The following is a 27,635-nucleotide window of genomic DNA, read 5'->3' on the forward strand; positions in this document are numbered from 1 at the left end:
GAATGTGAATGTGTATATGTGCATGAAATCTGTTTTTGTTTTGTAAATGTCAGATTTTTTAAACAACAGAATTTTGTGTAAATTCTGTAATTTATTATGTCTGACGGCCTAGTGGTAGCCATCGGACATAAGGCCTGGTTATGTCCGACGGTTTTATAAACCGTCGGACATAAGTCCTGGTTATGTAAAACCGTCGGACATAAGTCCTGGTTATGTCCGACGGCCTAGCGCCGGGCCGTCGGACATAAGCCTGTGGGCCCCACAGGCTGACCGGTAAAACAGTTGGTGTTTATTATTTCCGACGGGCAGAGGCGGCCGTCGGAGATAGCTTATGTCCGACGGCGGCCGTCGGACATTACGCTATTTCCGACGAATTACCTCCGACGGCTTAAAACCGTCGGAGATAGGTTAATGCCGTCGGACATTACCTATTTCCGACGGTTTGAACCTTATGTCCGACGGTTTTGGCCGTCGGACGTTGTTCCGTTTACTGTAGTGATGTGGGCGCTCCTCCATGTAGTGTTACCAGTGCACCACAATACCCATGCCGGCCAACAACAATACATAGCGGACACACAGTAGAACACTAGACATAGTGTGCGCGACCAATGTTCGCTACTTTAATGGTTCGTTTACCGTTTGTTGTTAGAGCACATACCGGACTCTGGAACCGCTAAATTTAGAGTTCAGGAGCGTTTAGAGATCCTTGTTGGAGACAACCTTAGCACCAATCGGAGATCACCCCGCCGTGTGTGTGGAAATTAGGCCTGTACGAAATGATCGTGCGCTCGGTTCATGTTCAGCTCGGCTCGAGTCGAATCGGCTCATTTCAATTTTTTTTCACGAGCTGAGCTGACATCTTAGTTTGGTTCGTTAACGAGCCAGCTCGCGAGCTAAACAAGCTACCACATTCCAGCAAAACAAAACTATATGCATATCATTTACAGAATAATTGATGAACATGTTATATGTACGTGAGGTGTCTATGGCCTATGAGTTAAACTAATGATTAATGAACTAGGTCTATGTGTTAAATTGGTATACGTAAATATAAATGAGTTAAACTGATGAACATGTATATGAATTATGAATTAATGAGTGATGAATTGTGCTAATTTGGTGTTACATTGACGTGGTTTGTGAAACTGAGTATAATTATTATTTTATATTGTTAAATTAGTTTGAAATTAATTATTATGTATATATTTTTTTCTGCTTTGATTCGCGAGCTAAACGAGTCAGCTCGAGCTAGTAAACGAGCCGAGCTGACTCTGTGGTTCGTTAAGTTAACGAGCCGAGCTATCTCGTTAACTTAACGAGCCAGCTCGAACTCAGACGAGCCGAGCTGGCTCGTTATCCAGTCCTAGTGAAAATGGAGGTCGCGTGCAGATGGGAGAGGGGCACGCGGGATTAGGAAAATGTTGGTCCAACCGTGCCCAACCCTAAACATATAGGCCCAAACTTTTTTAGAGACCAACCGTATGTCGCTACAGTTATATAGTTTTAGCGATCAATAGGCCGTTGCTACAAATGTCTTTAGCAACCAACTATCCGTCTCAAACATTTAGCAACCAATAGTTGGTGTATAATAAGGGTCGCCGTGGTGTAGTGAAAGCCCATCTTTTGCAGCAAGTAGTCCCATCTCCATCTGACAGTGTCAAAAGCTTTTTGCCTAGTCAATGTTGACAAAAAGAGTCGGAGTTTTGGCTTTGTAGTCCAAGTAATTAAATTAGTTTTGGGTGGCTGGCGCGTGGTTTGGTGGGCTGGTGCGTGGGGGGTTTTTGGTGTCTCTGGCAACTTGCTTGTCGACTTGTCGAGACAGAGCAAAGCAACTAGCTGCGAGCCTGCGACTGCACATGTGTGTATTTGCTTGTCGTCGTCGTCGTCGTAGGGGGACACGCCGGGGCCGGGGGGGCCCTCCATACCTTTGACCCCCGCACCGATCGAGAGCGCTGTTTCTGCGCCGCTTCCGCCTCGATTTAAGGACCTGCAGGTTCCGTGTATGCGGCCGCCTGCCTCCGACGTCGTCGTCGTCGTCGTCTTCTTCTTCTTCAACTCCGGCGGCCGGTTTTTCCTAGCTGCGTGCATGCCCGTGGTGTGCTGCTAGCGATCTGCTCCTCCGTCACCGTCCCCTCCCGTGCGATCGATAGTCGGACGTGCAAATCCTCTGGTGGCGAGGTGAGTCCGTCACTACAACAGCTACAGTCATTTTCGGCGGCCAGAAGCCGCCGAAAATAAGCCAGTTGCCGCCGAAAATAGGCTATTTTCGGCGGCAATTGACTTATTTTCGGCGGCTTCTGGCCGCCAAAAAAACCTGGCCGAAAATAAGGCTTTATTTTCGACGGCCAATGGCTGGCCGCCGAAAATAGCTTATTTTCGGCGGCTGGCTTCCTGGCCGCCGAAAATAGCAGATTATTTTCGGCGGCCAGCCAGTCGCCGCCAGAAATAGCAACTGCCGAAAATAAAACAGCTATTTTCGGCGGCCAGAGGGGCCGCCGAAAATTACTAATTTCAGAGCAAAAAAAATTTGAAAAAAATGCGAAAAATAACAGAATTTCATACAAAATTCATACAATAACAGAAATTCCATACAATCACAGAAAATTTATACTTGAGTTCACAACCTAAAACTTGATTGGTACATGTCTTTAGGCAACTTATTGGGCTTTGGGAGCACATCTCCTAATAACTTTAAAATCTCATTGTAACAATTGTTCGAGAAGAAGTACTTGGACTTAATGGCCATGAGCCGAGTCACAAAAGCGAGTATACTCACATCTGTGTGTTCATGCAACGGCTCTTCAGAGTCTTTTAGTAGTTTAAAAAATCTGGAAACCTCTGGTGTGGCAGGATCCTCGGAGCTTAGGTTGAATTCTGGACGTAGCGAATCTAGCATCTCATGCATCGCATCATTGCCAGCCCAATCATTGTTCTCCTCCTCTTCTACATTCCGGTTGGGTACTACCTCACCATGATGTTCCCACACCTCATATCCGGGCATAAATCCAAACTGACAAAGATCTAGGCTAACTCTTTCCTTATTAAGAAATATACTGTTTTCGTGCCGCCTACAAGGGCATCTGACAGTGCCGGTTAAGGACAAGGCGAATACGTGGTCCACAAAATCTTTGGTCTTGGCTACCCAATCATCAGAATGACGTCCATTCCTACTCCAACCATTATACATCCATGCACGATCGGCAGCCATTCCTGAGACTGTTAAACGGAACCATATCGTGAAAAAATTATTCAACTTCGTCAAGTGTATCGGTCCTACATGTATAGACAGGGATAGGTTCTAAACCCACATGAACCTAGCAGGACCCAAAAAAAATTTGGCAGCATAAATTCGCTGCCACTAAATAATATTACTTACATACAAAACAAACAATGATATAATACTAATCAAATCAAACTAAGTACCACGTACACTAATTATGCAACTATTATACGTACCAATATAATGTACTATTAAAACTAATAATATAATTATTACCACATATTAATATGAAATTAATGCCTAAATACACTATACCTCTAATCACTAAACCACATATACCACTATAATACATTAATGAAATCGAACTAAACAATCATACTAATCACACAACTAATCAAACAAACACAATTATAAATATATACTAATTTCGGCGGCAATTAAATAACGGCCGACGAAAATATGGAATAAAAACGCAAAAAAATACCTTACGATGGGGAAGAGCTTGGCGACGGCGGTGGGGTGGTTCCACGACTTCGGCGGCTCGGGGCTTTGAACGGCGGCGGTCGACGGTGGCGGCTCGGGGCGGCGGCGCGCAGCTCGGGGCGAGGGCGACGGCAGCCTCGGGCGGGCGTCCCAGCGCAGGTGCGGCCGGGGACCGGCGGCGCGGGGCCGGCGGGGCAGCGACGGCGCGTGGTCGGCCGGGGAGCGGCAGCGCGGGGGCGGCAGGGAGCAGCGGCGCGGGTGGGCAGGAGAGCGGCGGCGCGGGCGGGCAGGGAACGAAGACAGAAAGAAAGAGAAGAAGGGCGACCGGGACCGTTTTAAACTTTTAGTTTTCGGCGGCCAGGGCTAGCCGCCGAAAATAACAGCTTATTTTCGGCGGCCAGGGCTAGCCGCCGAAAATAACTGCTTATTTTCGGCGGCTGTGTCAGAAGCCGTCGAAAGTAACGTTATTTTCGGCGGCTGTGTCAGGCCGCCGAAAATAAGCAGTTATTTTCGGCGGCCAACCCCTGGCCGCCGAAAATAACAGTGGCCGCCGAAAATGGTGCACAGTGCTGTTGTGCGTCGTCCTTCACATCTTGTTTTAATTTCTATAAGCGTAGCTAGTAGAAGATGGATGGATCGATAGATGGCGCCGCACACGAACACGTACGACGGGCGCGCGGAGGAGCTAGCTCGGTCGATGATGCCCAGTCCTCCAGCCTCCATGCATCCCGCTCCGATGCCGATGCCGCACGCATGCAGCTTCTTCTTCTTCGAATCTCAGAGCAGGCAAGCTAGGCAGCTCTCGTCGGCCGATGGCAGGCATACAGCTAGTTCTATCTCTTCTTCCTCTGCGGACCTGCTGGATCCACTCGCTCGCTTCAAGCTAAGTGGGCCTCCCGCGAACGCGTGGCCGACCGGTGTCGGTGTCCTCCCTGCCAACCTGTTTGCACTTACACACGCGGACCCCCCATCCAATTAAATATAAACCGAAACTCAAATAAATATATAAATCCAATTAAAGGACGAGCACAACCAACATTTTCTTCTCCCATCCACATCCACGGACGGAGGAATTTTCGCCCGTTCACATCTCTACTGCCTAGACTACTAGTTGCAAGGAGTATTTTATTTTCTTAAGGACTAGTTTAAAAAACTCAAATCCTCTCCAAGAATTCATGAGATTTTTCCCGGAGAGAATTTGAGTTTCTAAACTAACCTAATGCTTTTATCTACTATAAAATCGTCTAATCGTGATAAATTAATATTGGATTATGTGGTGAATATTAACCAAAACACTATTATATAATACAATAATCCAATAATTTACCTAACACCTACTTTTTGGTGATTATGGTATTTTTTTCACTTGAACAATGTCCACCATAACAATCTAGGAATATAAACATTGTTTTGCACCGTACTGGTCGCAGAGTGAAGTTTGCACATGGGTACGTGGATGGGTAAGTTGCTGGAGACAGCTTTATAGTTTGCAATCTAGATTGTAATAATTCCATAATAATCTAGTTGTGCTCAAAAAGACCATTAGACTTTGTTCCAAACCTCTAAAACTAATAGTTAGCCGTTAGAATTAATTAGCCGAGAGGTTTAAAACGGGTCAACTAATAGACCAACTAATTGTTAGTTATACATCTCAAATAGCTATTAGTTGTTAGTTGTTCCAACCCAACAACTTATTAGTTGACTAATAATTAACTCTAGAGGTTTGAAACATGGCCTTAATCATCACTGAGACATATGCAAGGAAAGTATTTTGTCATATACTTCCTCCATTCCATAAAAGAATTCAGTTGTTACTTTGTGAGAACTCAAACAAGTTCAAGTTTAAACTTATTTAGACAAAAAACACAAATATTTATGTTATATAATAAATACATTTAGATTAATTATAAAATATATTGTTACAGTAAATCTAGTTATAAACATAAATGATAACACTATTCATTATAAACTTAGTCAAACTTGAACCAGATTGACTTGCACCAATCTCATATATAGTTTCTTTCATTTTGAGACTTAGGAAGTATACCACACACGTGCGTATGTGATCAGTTATAAATAATATCATATATCTCCTAATATGCCTCAGAAAGGTTAAACATTGCTATATTTGGGGACAAAGGAAGTACTTATTTATTTTATTGTGCACTTAATTCTTAATAAATAGTTAGCAATATATTGGGAAAACATCTATGTATGCCATCAGATTTTATACTCATTTTTTGTGTGCCACTCACTGAATGGCATATAGTTCATTTTTTGTGAGTATATCATGTGGGACCAGTGGCAACGAATGAGTATATTTTCTGATGTCATACAGGGAATTGCCATTTATTATCTTGGAGAGTAGATAATTTTGTAACATGTTGTCTAGAATATATATGGCCCTATTTTACTATAAGGTTTAACTTTCATCTTATTTATTTTGTGTAGCAGAGAAAAACATTTGATATTCTGTAAAGGTACAACAGATAAGAAATGTCCACTCAAGATGATACATATCGCACTCTGGAATGCATGCTATGTGACAAAAAAGGAAAGCCATTGAGTCTTAAGCAACACTTCTTGGAAAGAATAACAAACAACTTCTCCGAGGACAACCTTGTTGGCCGTGGAGGATATGGAGAAGTTTACAAGGTATGCGATAATTTTTCTATCCAGTCACCAACGCATTTCAAAACCTAATAAAAAATGTTTCACTATGCATAGTTGATTTTGTCGGTGTAAAATATTTGTTCAGAAATGGATTGTGAAACCGAGCATCTCCAACAATGCCTCAAACTAGTGCCTCAAATTGAAATATTGGGCTCTACACAACAAAAACTATTCCAACAGTGCCCTATTTCATAAAATTTTGTCAAAAAGCTATAGGGCACCCTCTCAAGTGACTCAAATATACTACACCGTAGTGGGCTGCTCTATAATCTAGATTTGAGGCTTTACTGTTGGAGCGGGGTGTTTTGTTGGTGCCCTAAATTCTATAAAATATACTTATTTTTAAATTATAGGGCATTTTTATATGTCACGTTGTTGGAGATGCTCTTAGAAGGCTGGATTAGGGTCTCTTAAAATTAAGCCAACATTGCACACATAAAAGCCTACGTAAGTCAATAAGTCAGGCCACCTAAGACAGATCTAGACCACACAAATCAAATAGGGGTCAAATAGAGTCGCTTAGGAATTAAGTCACAAGTCACGCGATAAATAACGCGAAAAAACACGCGCGCGCGTGACAGCCTCAATAATCCTTTGTTTGTCTCATGTGAAGAGTAGAGAATACTCCCACATATAAGCTAGTTCTCTGCTACCTAGATGGGCAATATAGGACTAAAGTCTCTGTTGACGCCTTTTCGGAGCGCCAATCACTCAAGAAGAACCGGCGGCGGTGCTCTCTGGTCAGGCGCGGACGGTCCGCGGCCTGGGGCCGGACGGTCCGCGACCTGGTGTGAGGGGGCGGTGCTCCCTGGTCAGACGCGGACGGTCCGCGGCACAGGGCCGGACGGTCCGCGACCTGGTGCAGGAGCCCGGGTTCCCTGCCTGACGGCCGGATGATCCGCGCCCTAGGGCCGGACGGTCCGCGCGTGCGCAGGGGCAGCGGAAGATCGCCGGCGGCGCCTAGATCTCGCTCCCGGGAGGGACCCCGTCGGGGAGGAGAGATCCTGGGAGTTGTCTAGGCTCGGGTCGGCCGACCTAGACTCCCCTAATCGATGTAGAGTCGAGGAGAGGCAGAGAATTTGAGGATTGGAATACTAAACTAGGGCTAAACTAGAACTAGACTAGAACTACTCCTAATGCATAAGGTAAAAATGAGTAATAGACTTGATTTGTTCGATTGTTGGGGGTTCAATCGGCCGTAGCCCTTCATCTATATAAAGGGGGAGGTCTGGATCCATTTCCAACTGTTTCCCGAGTTAATCCCGCGGTTTTAGGTAACAAATCCTGCGAGAAACTAGGAACCCTAACTGACTCTGCGCGCGCGCGGACCGTCCGCGCCACCACCGCGGACCGTCCGGCCTCGGGGCCGGACCGTCCGCACTGCTCTTTTTAGAGCTCAACATATGCCCCTGCCTTTTGGTGAAGGTTGACGAACCAAAAGCATATAAACTAAACCTGATGTAGGTCACCGGCTTTTCGATATGGAGATTATTCAATAAAGCACCAATATAAAGTCCGTTTCGGATTGTATCTTTCTCGGCCATGACCATTTGATCAATTGATCAAAAGGAATAGAATGGAGGTGCCCCCCAGTCTGGATAGACGAAGGGACTATACATGTACCATGGATTCATCATCGTGCCATCCCATGTTTGAACAGGGTAATATACCGACGATGAGTAAATAGGTGGAAAGTACCCTGGTCTCATAGAATGAATAGGCGATGCTTGTTGTGTCGCCTTTCGGGTCATTTTGTTTGACCGTTTTGTTTTAGCAGGTGACCGGGGTTTATTTGTTGACCGATCACGTGGAACAGTCTTTTTGCTAGTATTTTTGGAGAGCAACTGATCAAAAGTAGGATCGACTTTGATCAGCCGATTATATGTGCTTTGACCTTGCGTCTTTTTCCTTGCTTTGTATAGAGGTTGACGCCTTTGGTCATAGGTGGACTGTCCGGCTGAGTTAGCCGGACCGTTTGTCTGAGCACCGGATTGTCCGCACGTAGGTGTCGGACCATCTACGATGCTGGGGCTAGGCTGATGTGTTTGGTTTATTAACTGTGCCTGCCCCCCGACGTCTTCGGACCTTTTAGCCTTCTCGTCCGAAGCCTTTCGAGCAATCTCCTTTTGTGATATATCTGACATGCGAGGATTGCTGATGACGATGCCCTTGCCTTTGCCTTTATCGGCCATTTCGGGCCGAACCAAGACCTTTTTGCATGTGAGTTCTATTGTATTAACAGGAAAGGGTTGTGTGTCTACTTGCATCTCCTGAAAAGCCAATCGACCCTCATTTATGGCCGATTGTATCTGTCGACGAAAAACATTACAATCATTGGTGGCATGAGAAAAGAAATTATGTCACTTACAATAAGCACGCCTCTTTAATTCATCAGGAGGAGGAATAGTATGAGTTAATTTAATGTTGCCTTTTTCAGTAACTCGTCAAATATTTTATCGCATTTGGCAACATTAAAAGTAAACTTAACTTCCTCTTGTCGATTCTTTCGAATCGACTGTAAAGCAGAACACGCTGAAGGTTTAGCCTGTCCTGGCCAAACCAGTTCGGCGGTGTATACATCCGTGGATTCATCGTCCGAATTATCGTATCCCACTAGATGCATCTTATGGCTAGCCGATTTTGATGTTTCCTTACTTCGGCTTTCACAGGTCATAGCCCGCTGGTGTAAGTGCACTAGTGAAAAGAATTGGGTGCCATCTAATTTTTCTTTTAAGTAGGGTCGCAACCCATTGAAAGCTAGCCCTGTCAGTTGTTTTTCTGCGACATGAATCTGAAAGCATCGGTTTCTAGTGTCCCGGAATCTCCGGATATAGTCATTAACCGATTCTTCAGGCCCCTGTCAGACTGAAGCTAAGTCAGCCAATTCTAACTCATGTTCTCCTGAGAAGAAGTGTTCATGAAACTTCTGCTCTAATTCTTCCCAAGAGTTAATAGAGTTTGGTGGCAAAGCTGTGTACCATGCAAATGCAGTATCAGTAAGGGACAACGAGAATAAACGAACACGGTAGGCTTCCCCATCAGCCAATTCCCCCAAGTGTGCTATGAATTGGCTTATATGTTCGTGTGTGCTTTTCCCACTTTCACCAGAAAACTTAGAGAAGTCTGGTATTCTAGTTCCCTGTGGGTATGGCACAGTGTCGAATCGGTGGCTATAAGGCTTCCGATACGATTGCCCTGTACCTGACACACTAACACCGAGTTTGTCCCTGAACATCCCGGCTACCTCATCTCTAACCCTCTCTGCCATGTCTGGCGACCATCCATTGAGTTTGTGGGTGGAGATTTCAGGTTGCCTGACATTACTCTGTCGGCTTTCCTCCCAGGTATGTTTGAGGTGTGTGTTAGGTGTCCTATTAATGTCACCAGCTCCTGCCCTATACCCCTCAGGCTCTCTTGTGGCCGAATAGTATTCAGCCCTATGTCCATGAGGTGGTATGACATGATTATAATGTGTTGCTGGTGGGGCACCATAATGTTGCTGCGATGAATGTGGGAACTGTGCGTATTGCGCAGCTCTCGGCTCTGCGTATGCATATCCGGACGGTCCGGCGTAAGAGGCCGAATGGTCCGCGACCTGGCCAAATGGTCTGAAGGTATATCCGGATTGTCCAGTCGTATATGGTGCTACGTGTGTAGTCTCGTACCCAGACCGTCTGTCGTAAAGAACTGGACGGTCCGCGATCAGGCCGAATGGTCCAGGGCTGTACCCGGATGGATCGACCATATATGGCGTGACTTGGGCAGTCTGCGCATGGACTCGTGTAGAGTCGGATGGTCCAGCGTAATACGTCGGCCGGTTCATGCCATATCCGGACGGTCCGGCGTAAGATGGCGGACGGTCTGCAACATATCCGGACGGTCCGGCGTGATGCATCGGACGGTCCGTGATGGGGCCGAAGTGTTCAGGGTTGTACCCTGATGGTCCGGCCATGTACGGTGCGACCTGAGTGTTTTGTGTGCGGGCTTGCATCTGGTCGGACGGTCCGGCGAAATACGCCGGACGGTCCACGGTATAACCGGACTGTCTGAGATGATGCTTGGACGGTCCGGTCGCGTCCAGTACCTGCCGCGTGCCTAGTGGTTGCGGCTGTGATGGTGACACGAAAGCGTGCATCGGCATACCATATGATGGTTGGGTCAAAGGTGACCCGTTTATAGCCGATGTGTTTGACGTGGGTGGCACTGTATTAGACTCTCGCGATGGAAAATTAGGAGCAACTGATTTCTCGTATGCACGTAAATGCATTTTAATAGATTCATCTACATATTGCTTTAACTGATGTCCTCGTTGATCCATGAAAGTCGTAAGAGATAGATCTGGAGTACTTACAGCGGGACCCTGCAGTGGAGGTAGGAGAGATTCCATATCGATCTCCCCTTGACGGACGATCTTCTGGTGTCGATCCACCGTGAAGTGTGACAAGTACTTGTCCGCCGCCTCCTTGCGCCGTTCGGAGAGTTTATGCAGCAGTTCCGCCTCTTCCTTGTCGCGTTGTTCGTTCCATTGCCGCATCACCTCTTTCTCATCGCGTATTACGAGGTCTTCAAAGGGCCTTTGGTCATCAGCCGGGAGCGCCTCCATGGCCGGCTTGATGATGTTGGTAGTGGAGATCTTGGTGTGATCCTTAGAACCGGCCATTTATGGGCCAATTTTTAGCAGATCTAGACACCTATTCCCCAGCGGAGTCGCCAAAAAGTATGTTGACGCCTTTTCGGAGCGCCAATCACTCAAGAAGAACCGACGGCGGTGCTCTCTGGTCAGGCGCGGACGGTCCGCGGCCTGGGGCCGGACGGTCCGCGACCTGGTGTGAGGCGGCGGTGCTCCCTGGTCAGACGCGGACGGTCCGCGGCACAGGGCCGGACGGTCCGCGACCTGGTGCAGGAGCCCGGGTTCCCTGCCTGACGGCCGGACGATCCGCGCCCTAGGGCCGGACGGTCCGCGCGTGCGTAGGGGCGGCGGAAGATCGCCGGCGGCGCCTGGATCTCGCTCCCGGGAGGGACCCCGTCGGGGAGGAGAGATCCTGGGAGTTGTCTAGGCTTGCGCCGGCCGACCTAGACTCCCCTAATCGACGTAGAGTCGAGGAGAGGCAGAGAATTTGAGGATTGGAATACTAAACTAGGGTTAAACTAGAACTAGACTAGAACTACTCCTAATGCATAAGGTAAAAATAAGTAATAGACTTGATTTGTTCGATTGTTGGGGGTTCAATCGGCCGTAGTCCTTCATCTATATAAAGGGGAGGTCTGGATCCGTTTCCAACTGTTTCCCGAGTTAATCCCGCGGTTTTAGGTAACAAATCATGCGAGAAACTAGGAACCCTAACTGACTCTGCGCGCGCGCGGACCGTCCGCGTCACCACCGCGGACAGTCCGGACCGCGGACCGTCCGGCCTCGGGGCCGGACCGTCCGCACTGCTCTTTTTAGAGCTCAACAGTCTCATATCATCTCTACACACCACCTTGGTTTACTTATTGAATTGGGCCACACACAAGTAGGGCTAATTCCAACATGTGTTAGTCGAGAGCAAGCAGCAGCGCCATATCTCCTGCGCGCGTTACGCTTCTTCCGTCTCCTTTTCAGTCCATGTCATGAGCCATTCCATTCACTGCATGCGATCATAGGAACAGATTAAATCAATTTACTACGTGTGTACGTATGCGTGTGTGTGATGAATGAGTTAATTAATTAATTCTTGAATGAGTCCAGTGAGGCGACGTAGGCTCGGACGTCCACGTCACCTCTTTTAATTTCAGTCACACGTTTCTCCATCAATGTTTACGAACGCATGCAGCTCTTTTAGGTTATGGCCGTCCGAATCCGATTTTATGAGCCAAACGCTTCGCTTTTTGACCCACTTTCTGTGAGAATCGTTTTTGTAAAAGTTGTATAAACCAACGTATGAATATAGAAACCACCGACTTTCTATGAGAATCGTTTTTGTAAAAATCGTACAAACCAACGTGAATGTAGAAACCTCCGAATCATTGTGATGGAACAAATCCGCCGCTTTCTAGATCATATACCTTTTAGATCCATTCATTTTTTTATACGTAAGTACTCGTGATATTTAAATTCTCGTGACATTTAAATTATCCATGAGGTTGTTTATTTAAGATTATAAATTCTCGTGACATTTAAATTATCCATGAGGTTGTTTATTTAAGATTATAATCTATTCTGGTTATATAATTTAACTTTTTTAAACTAAACGTTAGTTTAAAATAAGTTAGATTATGTAATTTGGGTACACTATAATCTCAAACAAATAGGAATCCAGATTTTTAGAAAAGGAACCCGTGCGCTGGCCCCCGTTCGCCGCCCTCCCCGCCGTGGGGTCCGGTCCGCCGCCCTCCGGCCCATCCGCCGCCGGTTCCCGTCCAGCCGCACGCGCCTTCTTCCTCCCCCGGCGCCTTCTCGGTGAACCAGACCCGTCCCTCACCCGTGCGACTCCCGCAGCGCCCGCCCCTCCGTCACCTCCGCATCCTCCCCGTCCTTGCGGCCATATCCGTCGTCTCCGCATCCTCCTTCCTACGCTCTGTCGGCGTGGCCTCCCCATCCCGGTGTTCTCCGATTTTGGGGGGCGTCCCTTTGCCCGCTCCGGTCTGCTCCTCCAGAGTCCGGTCCAGCGGAGCGCACTACGACACAGATCGGCAGCCGTCCATCCCTTTCCAGCTCTCCAGAGCCTCCGCCGGCGCATCCGGCGACTGATTTGCAGGTACTCACGGACTTGTATGCGCAGATAATGAGATAACTGCATAAGGTCGAGCTCATACAAAATGGTTCTATGCCAGGGCGTATGTGTTGGAAATGCTCAGCTGCTAGTTTTTCCTGGTAGATCATCAAGTCTTGAGAGCAGTTAAAACAAACCAATTTTTCCTGCAAGAGCTCTACGTGCTATGGAGACAGCAAATACATTTTCCTTTGGTTCACTTCAATTTTGACGTACATAATCTTTTATTTTCATTGCCAACATTGTTTTCTTGATTTTCTGCCTTTATATCTTCTTGATTAAAACTTTTTGATCGATAATTCTAGTTCTAGACAAAATATGAAGCTAGTTATTTTCCTATGAACTGAATGTTTATTCTGATACCCAAAGACCTCCCTTCAAACATAGTCTGTCTTAAACTATTCCACTTTATTCATGCATGTTGCTTGTGCTCAGACAGTACTATTGCCATGAAGCAAAGTCTGTCTTAAATTATTCCACTTTATTCATGCATGTTGCTTGTGCTCAGACAGTACTATTGGTATAGTGACTAGCCGTCTAGCACTATATTAATTTATTCTTTTCTGAAGACAATCTAAGCACACGGGTGCCCTACCCGGTGCTACATTCGGTACATGGCATCCGGTGTACACCGTAGTATCCACTATCCAGTGCTATCTGCTGTGATGTTTTTCCTTACAATATCAAGGATATCATTTCTATTATTTTGTTTTCATTCAGCTCTCTAATGAGACAAAAATAGTTCAGGGGCAGATATGTCATTTTACATGCCAAGACAGAGAATCCATTTAAAAAATCAGGATTGCCAAACATTCAGCTTTTCTAGACAACAAATTCTCTGGAAAGCGTCTTCTCAGGAAATCAGGCTTTTCAGATAAGCGTTTCTCAGAAAAGTGGATCCAAACAGGGCCTAAATTAGTGTATCTACATGCAGCTCAATCAAAAACTGGATCTTGGATTTAAAATCCATTATTCACTTCTCAAAATTAGCAAATTTAACTAAGTTTTACTATAGATGGTTCAGTGACAGTAAGCTAATTGATGCAAATAAGTGAGTCTAGATGTATGTGCGGACCCATGTTCAAACCGCGCACCTGCAACTAAACATCACATTCCCACAATGTGCTGTTGAATGGAATCCCAGAAGAAGCCACATTTCATAGGTGTGACCTTTGGCAGGGTGATCCCTTATCACCTATGTTATTTATTCTGATTATAGACGCTTTGGTTTATTTGGTTAAAAAGGCTGAAGAGGATGGGCTGCTTCAGCCCCTGTCTTCAAAGGTTCTTCAACACCAGATTTCTCTATATGCAGATGATGTTGTTATCTTCCTCAAGCCGGCTACTAGTGATATGCTTTCATCATGGATGTGCTTCACTTGTTTGGGGGAGGCTTCTGGTCTTAAAAACAATGTGCAAAAAACTAGTGATTTTCCTATAAGGTGTGAAGATTAATACTTGATGGTCATTCAAGGCCTTCTGCCATGCAACATCTTGAGCTTGATAGGATTGCCAATTAGCTACAGAGGTGGAAGGCTAACTTAATAACAAGGGCTAGCAGGAGGGTTTGAGTTTAGTTTGTGCTCATAGGAATGTTGATCTACTTTGCTATGACTACTGACATTCCTCCTTGGGTTTTCAAAGCAATTGATAAAATCAGACAAAGATTTCTATGGAGGAGAAGGAAGGATGCCAAAGGCGGGCACTGCCTCGTGGCGTGGGGAAAGGTTTGTCACCCCCTTGAGCTTGGCGGCCTTGGTATTTCAAGTCTTCTAGAGCTATCTTGGGCACTCCGCATGAGATGGCTTTGGCTCCAAAAAACTGAGTCAAATAAACCATGGGCTGATTTACCTATCCAAGTCCTAGCCAAAGCCTAGGTGCTTTTTTCTATTGCTCTGATTTCTAAGGTTGGGGACGGCACATCCACCCTATTCTGGACTAATCGTTGGTTGATGGGGCAAAATATCATGGAAGTGGCACCAAGGTTGTTTGCTGCTTGTTCCTAAGAGAATTACAAGAAGGAGAATTGTTCTTGAAGCCCTCACTAATCATCACTGGATTTTGGATGTTCAAGTTGCTTTAACAATTCAAGTAATTGTGGATTATATCTAGATTCGGGACTGTCTCAGTCAGGTGGAGTTACAGCAGGGGGTGGCTGATTCTCACATCCAGTTCTCGCGTAATGGAAGATATTCAGCCAAAATGGCATATGCGGGTTTTTTTGTTGGCTCGGTTCCTTTTGAACCTTATGAGAAGATTTGATGTTCATGGCCCCTTCCTAAATATAAATGTTTTCTGTGGTTGGTGACGCACAACAGATACTGGATGGCAGGCAGGCTGGCTTGTAGAGGCCTCCCGGTGCCTGCTGTGTGACTAGGAAGATGAAACAGTCAGCCATGTGCTTCTTTCTTGTATGTTTGCGTGAGAATTTTGGTTCAAAATCCTAAGGCCTTATGGCCTGCAGACCCTTGCACCATAATCTGAAGGTAGGAGTTTCTTTCTCTGGTGGACGCAGGCTGAAGAGAGAACTAAGGGGTTGACAAGAAAAGGTTTCAACTCCCTCGTCATCCTGGGAGCTTGAACTCTGTGGAAGATACGAAATGGATGTCTTTGAAGGCCTCTCCCCATCATATGATTTCAGCTTCTGCTCACTTTGGTGAAGAAATAGATTTATGGATGATGGCTCACGCCAAAGGATTGGTGTTCCTTTCAGCCGTGGCTGAGGATTAGTGGTAGTTGGTCTGCTATAATCTATGCCTATGAATAATCCTTTCTTGTATAAGAGGTTTTGGCCACCATGAGCTAGCCATTTGAGTTTTGTAAGGCCTTTATACGTTTCTTCTTAGTATAATGATACGTAGTTCTCCTGCGTCTTTGAGAAAAAAAGTTCTAACGAAATTCACTAGAATTTATTTGATGTGGCACATTTTGATATCAGGTACTTCTTGAAGATTATATATAGCTCATTTAAATGTGTGATCCATGTCAAAAGGTGGACCTGATTAACTGATTTTGAAAACATTATATTCACACCTTAAATTATTAAATTTGTTTCAAGGCCAAGTAGCAATGTATATACACCCAAATGCGTCTCTACCAAATTTGAAATGTCTTATCATAAAATTCAAGCTCTAGGTCCATATAGATCTCATTCTCTAAAAATTGATCCATATAGATCTATCCCTACATGTAAACAAAACCTAGTCATGCATACCTATGATTTATTCCAACAAGGCGCCCACAAAAATAAATGATCAAATATTTTATCAGAATTTACATATCATTTCTTTTTTCTAGTCATTGTAATCTGTACTATTCAATAGACACATGTTTGTGAAAATTATAGAGATGCAAGGCAGGTTATCCGTAAACCCGTAAATAGACTAAATTTTTACGAGTTACCCACAAATTTGCAAAAGATTAGCCTATTTGTGGGTTTATGGACAACCCGACTTGCATCCCTCAAATATTACATAAAAAAACTGAGGGTGGTTGAAAACATACAGGGAGTGCTTGAAGATGGCTTTGTTGCCGTCAAGAAGTTATACTCGTATATTGCAATTGAAGACGAACCATTTCATCGTGAGGTTGATTGTCTAATGAATATTAGGCACCACAACATAGTCTTGTTTGTTGGTTACTGTGCTGAAACACAGGAAGTGGTTGTGCGTCAAGAAGGGAAACATATTTTTGCGGAAAAACGAGAAAGATTACTTTGCTTCGAGTATTTGCATAATGGAAGCCTTCACAAGCATCTGACAGGTATGATTGTGGAATAAATTAAACATGTGCTCTAGTTACTCGAAATGGATGGGATTTTCTTTCTGAGTACTCCATTGAATCCAAAACACTTTCCCCCTTTTGATTTAGCATGGTCTTCCATGTGTTTGAAATATGTAATGAATTTATGAGATTATGGTTGCACTTTCCAAGAAAAATGCACACATATAACTGGTTTTCGAGTAGATATCTTAAAGTTTTACAGCACACTACAGTAAGGTTTCGTTCACAAGACACTTGACTAATCGCTTTTGCCTACATGACTGCACAAATAAGTAGCTTTTGTCCACGAGACGGGGAACATGGAAAAACACCATTATAAATGTTTCTTCTCCCCATGCATAGGAAACTTAGCACATTATAGAATACGCCATTATGTATATTCTGTTTTCCCTCTATGTATTTATTTTTTATAGGCCCCTCTGTGTTTATTGAAGTTTTGGATTGTTTTGGTGGAATTTTGGATTTTTCCCATCCTAAAATGTTTCTGGAAAACCAAACATTCCAAAAAATATTACAAGGTTCCCATGCTCACTAGTATGGTGATTTTTTTTCTTGAACGCACAAGAGAGTTGCACATCATTAAATTAAGAGAAGAAAAGAGTCCAAAGTGGACCAAAGTACAATGCCCAAAAGGCAGAACAAACAGACCCACCAACCCTCCTGCTGTGCACAGTGCCCCAACCTCCTTCTGCGCATGAAAAACAGCAAGAAACAAAAGGAGGCAAACAGCAAACGTGCCAGCAGGCTCCACACACACACCTGCACTAGTCACCAGAAGCTCCCTGGACCTAATAATGGCAACACTTAGGCCTAAGCCCTCAAGATGCTTGGCACCGGCTAGACCCCCAAGGCCCCAACATTCTAACTCTTCCAAGAAAACTCTCTTAATTCTGCTTATGGAAGGTTTAACACCATCGGAAACCGCTTTATTACGATGAAGCCATAAACACCAAGCCCCCATGATGATGACACTATTAATGCCTCTTCTTTTGGATTTGTGCACTTGCTTACACACCTTCCTCCACCACTCAGCAAAAGATATCTCATTAGAAGCAGGAGAAAGATTAGCGAGCCCCAACGGTGATAGAATGCAATGCCAAAACTGTCTAGCAAAAATACAACTGCAAAGGAGATGTTGGATATTCTCCGGCTCCTGATCACATAAAGGAGGATGATCCAACCCTCTCTTCTGCAGTCTATCAGCTGTCCAACATTTATTCCGTATTGCCAACCATAGAAAAAATTTGCATTTGGGTGGAGCCCAAGATTTCCATAACCTCTTCCCTGGTTCAAAGGTAATCAAACCCATGAAAAAAGCCTTATAACAAGATTTAGAAGAGAATTGCCCAGAGTAAGTATGGATCCACATATGTCTATCAACCTCTTGTGTAAGCACCACTCCTCTTAAAACGTCCAATAGCTGCAGGTACTGATGCAGCCCAAGCAAAGAAAGAGGGGTCTCTATGTCGCTGACCCACTGCCCGTTCTCCAGAGCATGGGCCACAATTCTGGATGAACTAGCCCTTTCCCCAACATTAGCAACTACAGCAGGGGCAAGATCCTTGATACAAGATCCGTCCAACCACCTATCTGTCCAAAAAGAGTATTAGACCCATCTCCAACCAAGGTAATAACTGAAGAAGCAAAGAATGTCCTGACATGTTGCCTGAATAGGGAATTTCAGCCCAACCCAAGGCCTATTCCGATCTGTTTTTTCCAACCAGAACCATTTAGTCTGTAGCGCCCAACTTTGGTAAAGCAAGTTAGAAATCCCAAGGCCACCAAGATTTAAAGGCCTTTTAATTATATCCCAAGGGACAAGACAACTACCTCCAGATACCTTCTTTCTTCCTTTCCAAAGAAATCCTCTTCGAATCTTGTCTATAGATTTAATCACCCACTTGGAAATATTCATGGCAATGAGAAGGCATACCGGGATGGCCGAAAGCACGAAGCGCACCAAAGTTGTCCTACCAGCAAGATTAAGCAGCCGAGCCTTCCAATTACAATGCCGATTGACAATTTTGTTGACCCAAACCATGAGATTATTCCTTCTAAGCTTCTTGTCTGAAATTGGCAAACCCAAATAAGTGCATGGGAAAGAGGATGAAGAGCACTAAAGGATATTGCAGCCCACCTGGACCGCTTGCTCATTACACCTAATTGGAATAACATAGTTTTTTTTTGCAAATTAGACACCAACCTTGTTATGGTCGCTAGATCGGTGAGGGATTAGAGAGGTGTATCGATGGGTAGGAACGTCGGCTGGGGGCCTCTGCCCACGGCCGAGCAAGAGGAGGGTTTCTCCCTTCTAATTCTGGCCTGCTTTATTTCTTATCCATTGATTACATAAATAGGCCGGCTGGCCGCCCCTATCTAGCTAGAGATCCTTATCTCCTTAAAACTCTCCTAAAAACGCTCAACAAACTACTAACTGATAACCTTCCTAGATAATCTCAACTAATCTCCTAAATAATCTCAACTAATCTTCTAATCTTATCTCTAACTATCCTTATCTAATCCCCCTTGGAGGGCCCATGGTTGCTGCTGCCGCAGCCCCTCTGTGGGCCTCCTTAGGCCCTGACACTACACCCCTCCTGGACAAGCAACTCGTCCTCGAGCTGCAGCATGATGAGGCTGAACCAAAGCAATCCAAAATTGTTTTTACACAGTGAAGATCTTCCTCAAAAGGCTGAACAAAAAGGACTACATCATCAGCATAAATGGACAGCCTATTTCGAATATTAGCGCCCTCCAATCTATGTAGCAGCCCCCTGTTTTCTGCCAGCTTAAATAAACTGTTGAGTACATCCATAACCAAGATGAACAACATAGGAGAAAGAGGATCCCCTTGGCGAAGCCCTCTCCGGTTCCTAATAGGAATTACCAGTAGACCCATTCAAAAGCACCTGAGTAGAGGAGGCCAGCAGATTTGAAATCATATTTCGCCACACTGGACCAAAACCAAGATGTGAAAGCACTTCAATAAAAAAAGCCCAAGAGACCGAATCAAAGGCTTTGGAGGTATCCAACTTCAAGAACAAACTAGAGACTTTCTTCTTGTGGAGAGATTTAATTGAATGCTGCAGCAACATGAAGTTGTCATGAATCGATCTTCCTCTCACAAAAGCACTTTGGTTAGCTGCCACCAACTCCTGTAGGTGAGGACCCAACCTATTAGCAAGCATTTTGGTGACCAACTTAGCAAAACTATGAATTAATCTAATTGGTCTAAAATCCCTTGCTATCAAGGCGTCAACTTTCTTAGGAAGAAGAGCTATAAAAGCAGAATTCAGCACCCCGGACTTGTGAGCATTTCCTTGATGAAGCGAATTCATGGCTGCCAACAAATCTGACTTAATAATATGCCAACAACATTTATAAAACCTCCCTGTGACCCATCAGGACCAGGACCCTTATCAAAAGGGAGAGCTCCAATCGTGTCTCGACGAACCTCCTTTTCCGAGAAAGGAGTCTCCAAGAGACTCAGATCAATAGCACCTCTATGGCAACTAACCAGATCAAGAGTAAAAGGCCTCTGGACAATAGAACCCAAAAGGTTGGAAAAGAAATCATCCAGAACTTCCTGCATTTGCTCATGGCTGGTGACTATCCTTCCCTCATCCTCCAAATGGGAGATAAAATTCCTCTTCTTGCGGTAGTGAGCCTGCAAGTGGAAAAATTTAGTGTTGGCATCTCCTTCCCTCAAATAATGGACCCGGGATCTTAAACGTGCAACTGTCCTTTCCAAAGAAGCAAGGACAATGCAATGCTGCTTCAATTTGCGCAGCAGCCACACTTCCTCAGACGACAACACCCTGCTATCCTGGGCCATCTCCATCCTGTGCAGCACCTTACGAGCCAGCCCAGCCGAGAACTGACATTGCCGACCGCTTTATGCCCCCAAGATTGTGACCTTCTCGCTAATCTTTTAAACTTCATCGACACCCTCTCAATAGGGCAAGAAGCCTGAATCGGCTGGTCCCAAGAAACAACAACCTCTTCCATAAAACCCGGGAGCTTAGGCCAAAAGCTCTCGAAATGAAATCCACACTTCCCTTTAAGATCCATACTGAGCTTAAGGATCAGAGGACAATTGTTAGAAGTTTCAGAATTCAGATGCACTGCTATAAAGAAAACAATCAGGGAAAGCCTCCTCCCAACAAGTAGAACAAACAACATGATCCAACATAACAAGAGTGGGATTCTCCCTCTGGTTTGACAGACGAGGAAAGAAAAAGATGGGAGTTTGCTGGAGCCAAAGGTTTATCCTTTTTGGCAGCCAGTATATAGGCTATTGTAGTTTTGTGTGTGTTTATGGATCCTTTTGTGTATGCTTGTGTGTGGCCTCCGTAAGACGGACCTCTAGTGGCTGGGCCTGACCTCCAAAGAGTTAATCAAATCTCTGAAATTAGCATGGTGACTCAAGGGTAGTCCCAGCCTCCCGGGGGTCCGTCTTGGCCCAGTAGTAGTGGGTACCCCAATCTTGAGGTACCGACAGAGTTATTCTTGTCTTTTAACTTGTAAAACTGATTAAAATCACCAGCAACGATCCACGGGCCTACACATGCATAGAGCATTATATTCGGAGACATTTCATTTTGTAAACTGAAGAAAAAAATGCATAATTATATTTTCCTTTTCCCCAGTGTCTTGCCAATAAAAGGCACTTGCTACATATAAAATCGATGAACCCATTCTCCTGTGAATAAAAAATTACACGTTTGTGTTATGTTGTAGACAAATTTCCAAAAAAAAAGTGGTACAAGCTCTAGTCATCAGGGTCAGCCACTGGGCTAGGACGGACCACCATTAGCATGGTGACTCAAGGGTAGTCCCAGCCTCCCGGGGGGTCCGTCTTGGCCCAGTAGTAGTGGGTACCCCAATCTTGAGGTACCGACAGAGTTATTCTTGTCTTCTAACTTGTAAATCTGATTAAAATCACCAGCAACGATCCACGGGCCTACACATGCATAGAGCATTATATTCAGAGACATTTCATTTTGTAAACTGAAGAAAAAAAATGCATAATTATATTTTCCTTTTCCCCAGTGTCTTGCCAATAAAAGGCACTTGCTGCATATAAAATCGATGAACCCATTCTCCTGTAGATAAAAAATTACACGTTTGTGTTATGTTGTAGACAAATTTCCAAAAAAAAATGTGGTACAAGCTCTAGTCATCAGGGTCATAGACAAACATGGTAGCAATCAGTTACCAACACAGTATCATATCGGCCATCTGTTTTAAATTATAGTTTACTTTAGTTTTTCCAAGGTCAAACTTCTCTAATTTTGATCAAGACTGTAGGAAATATTTGAAGTATGGCTTGCTAGTGTATTTATCTGAACTTGTACTCAAATGTTCAGTTAGAGAAGAGAAGTTTGAAGATAAATCTAAAGTGAATTATAATTTGGAACGGTGGGAGTAATGTAGACCTATGTTTCCTTATATTGAAATTGTAATGTGCATGTTATGCCAAAACAACAAGGTCGAAATTTGTTTGCAAACTTATAGATGTTAATATATATTATTTTCTAAAACCTTGATAAAATTTAGGGAAGGCTTGGTTTTGGACAAAGCAAACTATAGCTTGGAACAAAAGAGTGTATATGAAGTTTTAAGAGAATGCATTTTTATGTACTTTGTTGATTTGAGGATCTTTTTTTCTTTATTATTGTTGACGTACATTGAGTGATATGCATGCTTTTCAGCCGAACCATGTGGGCTTCCATGGCACATTTGTTACCAAATAATAAAAGGGATTTGCCTGGGCTTGCACTACCTACATGACAAGAACATAATTCATCTAGATCTGAAACCGGACAATATATTGCTTGATGATGACATGGTGCCCAAAATCACGGACTTCGGTTTGTCAAGACTCTTGGGTAATGGAAAAAGCCACACCATTACACAAACAAGAATAGGAACATGGTGAGCTAAATTTGTAGTCAATAATGAGGGGTATTATCCCCATAGGTCATTTTTAAATCAATGATATCCAGATGTTTTCTTTTTTCTGGTGTCAGCTAGCCGTCAGCGACATTACCGGTGTTCATGTGCTTGCAGGGGTTACATGGCACCCGAGTACTTGGATGATGGAGTGATCACAATGAAGACAGACATCTATAGCTTGGGTGTGATAATCAGACACATGGTGAAGGGACGTAACTCGGCAGACACCACTGATGAAGAAGTATGTTGAAGAAGGAAGAAATAAATAAAAAGTTTTTTTGTGTGTATATTCTTGTAGTAACAAGGAGATATACATTATTGTTAGCCAGGTACTGGCAAACTGGTTGATTAGGCTGGAAAAGGATCCATCACAGATGATGAGGCAGCAGACGACCCGATTATTATTTGAAACAGAGTACAAAGAGCAAATAAAAGCGTGCATGGATATATCATGGAGGTGCACGCTGCGTAAACCAATGGACAGGCCAACGACGCAGCACATCCTACTTACACTGGAGGAAACAGAAGCAAAGATCAAATCGGTCGTTGGGCCTACTCCACCAAATGCCGGGCAGGTATGTACATTTCTATATGGTAGTGTCAGTTAGTCTTAATTTTTTTCAGTTTACGTATTTAATTTTAATCTTAATTGGTGCGTCACAGCTTCAGATTGCCAAATTTGGGCCGTGGGGTGGAGATGGAGGGAAGACGCGAGACATAAGAATGACGCCTTGCCATTTGCATAGCGTAACAATTAGCAGTGGAACTATTATCGATTCTATCGGGTTTTCATTCACTGATCACTATGGTCAGCACCACACAACAGGGCCTTGGGGCGGTAAGGAGGGTACGAATAAGGTGAGCATCAAAGAATAACACTTTCTGTACTTTAAATATAAATAATGTTATTTAGACGTGTGCAACACAAACTTAAATTTGCATTTGTGAATGTTATCATTGTTTAAGCTTGGGGGACTACATCCAAATACATTCCAGCATAGCATGCACATCCAAATACGGGTAGCCAGCATGATGGTATGTGACTAGCTCCAAATTACTAAGAAAGAATAACATACCATGATAGTACTACTACAATGGTATATCATTCCCTATTTTATAAAGCATGTCATCTTTGGAGAACTTGCTATGGAATAATGGTGGTAACAATTGGACTCATATATATATATATATATACAATTATATATAAAAGAATAAGTAAACAAGGGGTTCTTGAAGACATTCCTAAGTTACAATTTGAAGTACTAAAATTTGGTACTCGAGATGCCGATTTTCACATGCTTCTTATGCTTTAGTAACGGTAATTAAATCTTGATTTCTCTCCAAGGCGGTAGGGCTCAAAGTCACTACCGTCTGACTGCTCATGACTGTCTTTACAGGAGGATATTTGTATGTGAAATAGAAATACTGTTTCTCTTTCTCTTTCTCTTTCTCTTGCAGATTGAACTAGGCCCTTCGGAGTTTCTTACAGGAGTATCTGGAACAAGCGGCCCATTCAAAAATCTAACAAATGTTGTAACGTCACTTACGTTTGTCACCAATACTCGTAGTTACGGACCCTTTGGAAAAGGGCGAGGAACACCGTTCCACATCCAAACGCAGAACAACGGCAGGATCGTTGGCTTCTTTGGCCGTTCTGGCCAGTATCTCTATGCGATTGGGGTCTACACGAACCAAGATGTGCTGCAAATCTAGCTAGTCCATACTAGTTTTATCGATCTTATTTAATATTTATGTTTTCATTCAAACATTTGCTTATTAGTCCGGTTCACTTCCAGGCTAGGGTCGCAAGGATCGGGCGACCTTTGGGTGGAGATGAAGGGGTTCTTCATGGCATCACAGTAAAACCACATTGCATGTTAAGAATGGCAGTTTTTAATGGAACTATAAATTTCATGAGTTCACTGTTGAGTCTTCATCCAGGACCTCAGTGGGCAGCAGCGCAGCAGAGGTGGAGGTCCATCGGGAGAATGTGGAGACAGCGACGACGAGGTGAGCATTTTTTTTCTCGAACACGCAGGAGAACTGCGCGTCATTATATTAAGAGGAAAAAGGTCCCAAGTGGACTAAGAAAACAAAGTGCCCGAGAAGGCAGCAAACGAGAAGAGGGGGACAAAAAGAAAAAAAGAAAGAAACCAAAATAAAAGAAAGAAAAACTAGAAACTAGAAACAAGGGGGGGGGGGGTGCACCCCCCACCACCCCACTTAAATTAAGGCCACAATTGTCTAATATCTTTTGCTCCTGCCATTCCCCAAAGCTTAACCTCCTCATGAATCTCTTGCAACATGCTGCGGATACTCGGGGATACCCCATCAAACACACAAGCATTCCTTTGTTTCCACAACCTCCAAGACACCAAGATAACTAGGGAATTAAACCCCTTTCTTTTACTATTTGGCATCGGGATGACATCTAGCTCTCGACTCTTCCCTTGGTTCTAGTCTTAAGTTAATTCCGTCCTGTTCCTCAGCCCAACGGTGATTTCGCCAAATTCGGCCCGTGGGGCGGCGACGGAGGACAGCCGCAGGACATCGGAACACTACCCTGCCGTCTAGACAGGATCAAGATCAGCAGTGGGCTTATCATCGACTCGATCGAGTTCTCGTACGCTGGCCCTGACAGCCAGTACCGCACCGCAGGCCCTTGGGGTGGTCATGGAGGAGACAACAGCTCTGTGAGTGTGATGAACATTTAAAAAAACAAACTATCCACCGAGAACGTGGTATTCAAAATTGTCCCGAGGGACAATGAAGTATAACTTCTCTTTGATTTCCTTACAGTTTCAGCTAGCTGGTTCAGAGTTCCTTACAGGTGTGTCTGGGTCAATCGGCACATTCAACGGCCATGCAAACGTCATAACGTCTCTGACGTTCGTCACCAACGCTCGTAGCTACGGGCCGTTTGGAAGAGGGCGAGGCACATCCTTCCACATCCCAGTGCAGGGCAATGGCTGCATCGTCGGTTTCTTTGGGCGCTCCGGACGGTACCTCAACGCGATCGGTGTCTACACGGCGCCGAAACCCGAACCAAAAGCAGTTGGGAAACAAGATGTGTGCTGTGCTAATTTATTTTAGTTATAATTTGTGTTTGTGTTTTTTTTTGTTGGTTTGTTCTGTCCTTGTTTTGTTTGACTCAAACTGGTTTTTGTTACTCGCACAGGGTGGTGATGAGGCCGTCGTCGCCAGGATTGGGCCTTGGGGCGGGGTTGGAAATGCTCTCCATGACATCGCAGAGAGGCCGCATCGCCTGCACAGAGTGACGATCTTCAGCGGGACGATCGTAAACTCGCTGGAGTATCTGTACAGCGATGGCGACGGGCAGCAGCACACCACCGGTCCGTGGGGCGGCTGCGGAGGAACTGGTCGAAAGGTGAGCCTCATCAGTCAGTCGAGTATGGAAGCTAACTGCTGGATGCCCAGATTTCTTACTGCTCTCTCTTTCTACATGTTCCTTTTTGCAGATTCATCTTGCCCCTGAAGAGTTCATAGTGGAAGTTACTGGGACATTCCATCCATGCGCGTGGGACAGAACAATACCCAGTGTCGTGTCCTCTCTGACGCTCGTGACCAGCACGGGCAAAACACACGGGCCTTTCGGAACGCAGCTGGGAGCCGCGTTCCAGGTTCCGGTGCAGAGCGACAGCAGGATCGTTGGCTTCTTCGCCCACGGAGACAATTACATCGAAGCAATTGGCGCCTACGTGAAGAAATTGACAGAATCCAGCAACCGTTAACTCTTGGAACAACTTGCAGCTGTTCACACTGTTTCTTGGGCCATTGCTCCTTAAATTTAGTCCAGATGGCCAAGGAGCAACCAAACAGAAATCGCTATGGCAGGGAAGATGGACTAAACTGGACTGTGGCACCTCCAGCATAGCCTGCTCTTAGATTAGTGACCAGACATCATCGAGATATTTCGATATTATAATAAATGAGGAACCCATCTCAGATGTTTATGTTAGCTCCTCAGTTTTTGCTTCTGAATGATTAATTTAGATCTTCCTTATTTTTGCAATAAATGAGGATTCTTTTCTGTCTCTTCTGAATGGATACGAATCATGCATCACGTATCAGTGCACCTATTGCAGTGAGGAGATGAGGACAAGGTGCTGACGAACTTATTGTCCTGAGCTCCCACTTGAGTTTCTGATTGCTGCTTTACAACTTTGGTCTATACGTGTTGTTCCATCACTAGCCTAGTGAAGCCTGAAAACGTGTCTGCATGCTTTAGAAAAAGACTGCTTCCATCCTTACAATTTCCAGGATATATCCTTACAAATTCCCAAACTGGGTGACGTCGAAAAGGTGATCTATAGCATGACGTTTTGCAGTGCCTGTCAGAGGCAAAAAAAAAAAAAAATCAGGAGCGTTGAAACTGACAGAATCCGGATGTATTCAGATAAGATTGCAGGTCCGTTGAACAGATTCATGGACATGGTAAATATGGATGTGTGGACATCGCCGACAGGCGACAGCAACTCACCACCACATTGAGTTCCATCCACGCAAACTCAGTCACCACTACATTTTCAACAGCTCATTTGGAAGCTTCTGAAATCTTTCCATCTTCTGCCCTTGTTTTCAGATAGCAACTTGGACTGATGAGAATCTATTCTCACGAGCAGAAAACCCTAGTAGGGACCACGACCTACACTTATTATGTAGCAGTAGAGCTCTGCCCTAATGACCTATATTCCTATTGTCGGTGTTTCTTTAGAGATCATTGCACTGCAGAACAGGACCTCGTA

General features: G+C 44.5%; 2 protein-coding genes across 29 annotated transcripts; both read left to right on the top strand.

Moving 5' to 3' along the window:
- Positions 1–1,949: 1,949 nt before the first annotated feature.
- On the top strand, positions 1,950–26,925 carry LOC103652791 (uncharacterized). Of its 28 annotated transcripts, none has more exons than XM_020552447.3 (15): positions 1,950–2,178; positions 6,158–6,358; positions 16,635–16,890; positions 22,626–22,848; positions 22,984–23,110; positions 23,199–23,444; positions 23,533–23,727; positions 23,836–23,904; positions 24,328–24,567; positions 24,666–24,728; positions 24,811–24,879; positions 25,359–25,562; positions 25,669–25,938; positions 26,048–26,257; positions 26,349–26,925. In XM_020552447.3, exons 2-15 carry the CDS (start codon positions 6,200–6,202, stop codon positions 26,619–26,621), a joined length of 2,604 nt encoding a protein of 867 aa, XP_020408036.1. In that variant the 5' UTR covers positions 1,950–2,178; positions 6,158–6,199; the 3' UTR covers positions 26,622–26,925. The 28 variants fall into 28 exon arrangements, 27 of the variants coding, with proteins under 27 accessions (XP_020408036.1, XP_008677991.2, XP_008677990.2 ...); XM_008679769.4 differs by having other exon boundaries at positions 25,669–25,923; XM_008679768.4 differs by having other exon boundaries at positions 23,539–23,727.
- On the top strand, positions 12,708–15,987 carry LOC100383442 (uncharacterized). The gene is made up of 2 exons (NM_001176092.1): positions 12,708–13,113; positions 14,444–15,987. Exon 2 carries the CDS (start codon positions 14,721–14,723, stop codon positions 15,003–15,005), a length of 285 nt encoding a protein of 94 aa, NP_001169563.1. The 5' UTR covers positions 12,708–13,113; positions 14,444–14,720; the 3' UTR covers positions 15,006–15,987.
- Positions 26,926–27,635: the final 710 nt, after the last annotated feature.

This window comes from Zea mays, chromosome 4 (assembly GCF_902167145.1).
Source record: "Zea mays cultivar B73 chromosome 4, Zm-B73-REFERENCE-NAM-5.0, whole genome shotgun sequence".
In the NCBI taxonomy this organism is placed as follows: Eukaryota; Viridiplantae; Streptophyta; class Magnoliopsida; order Poales; family Poaceae; genus Zea; species Zea mays.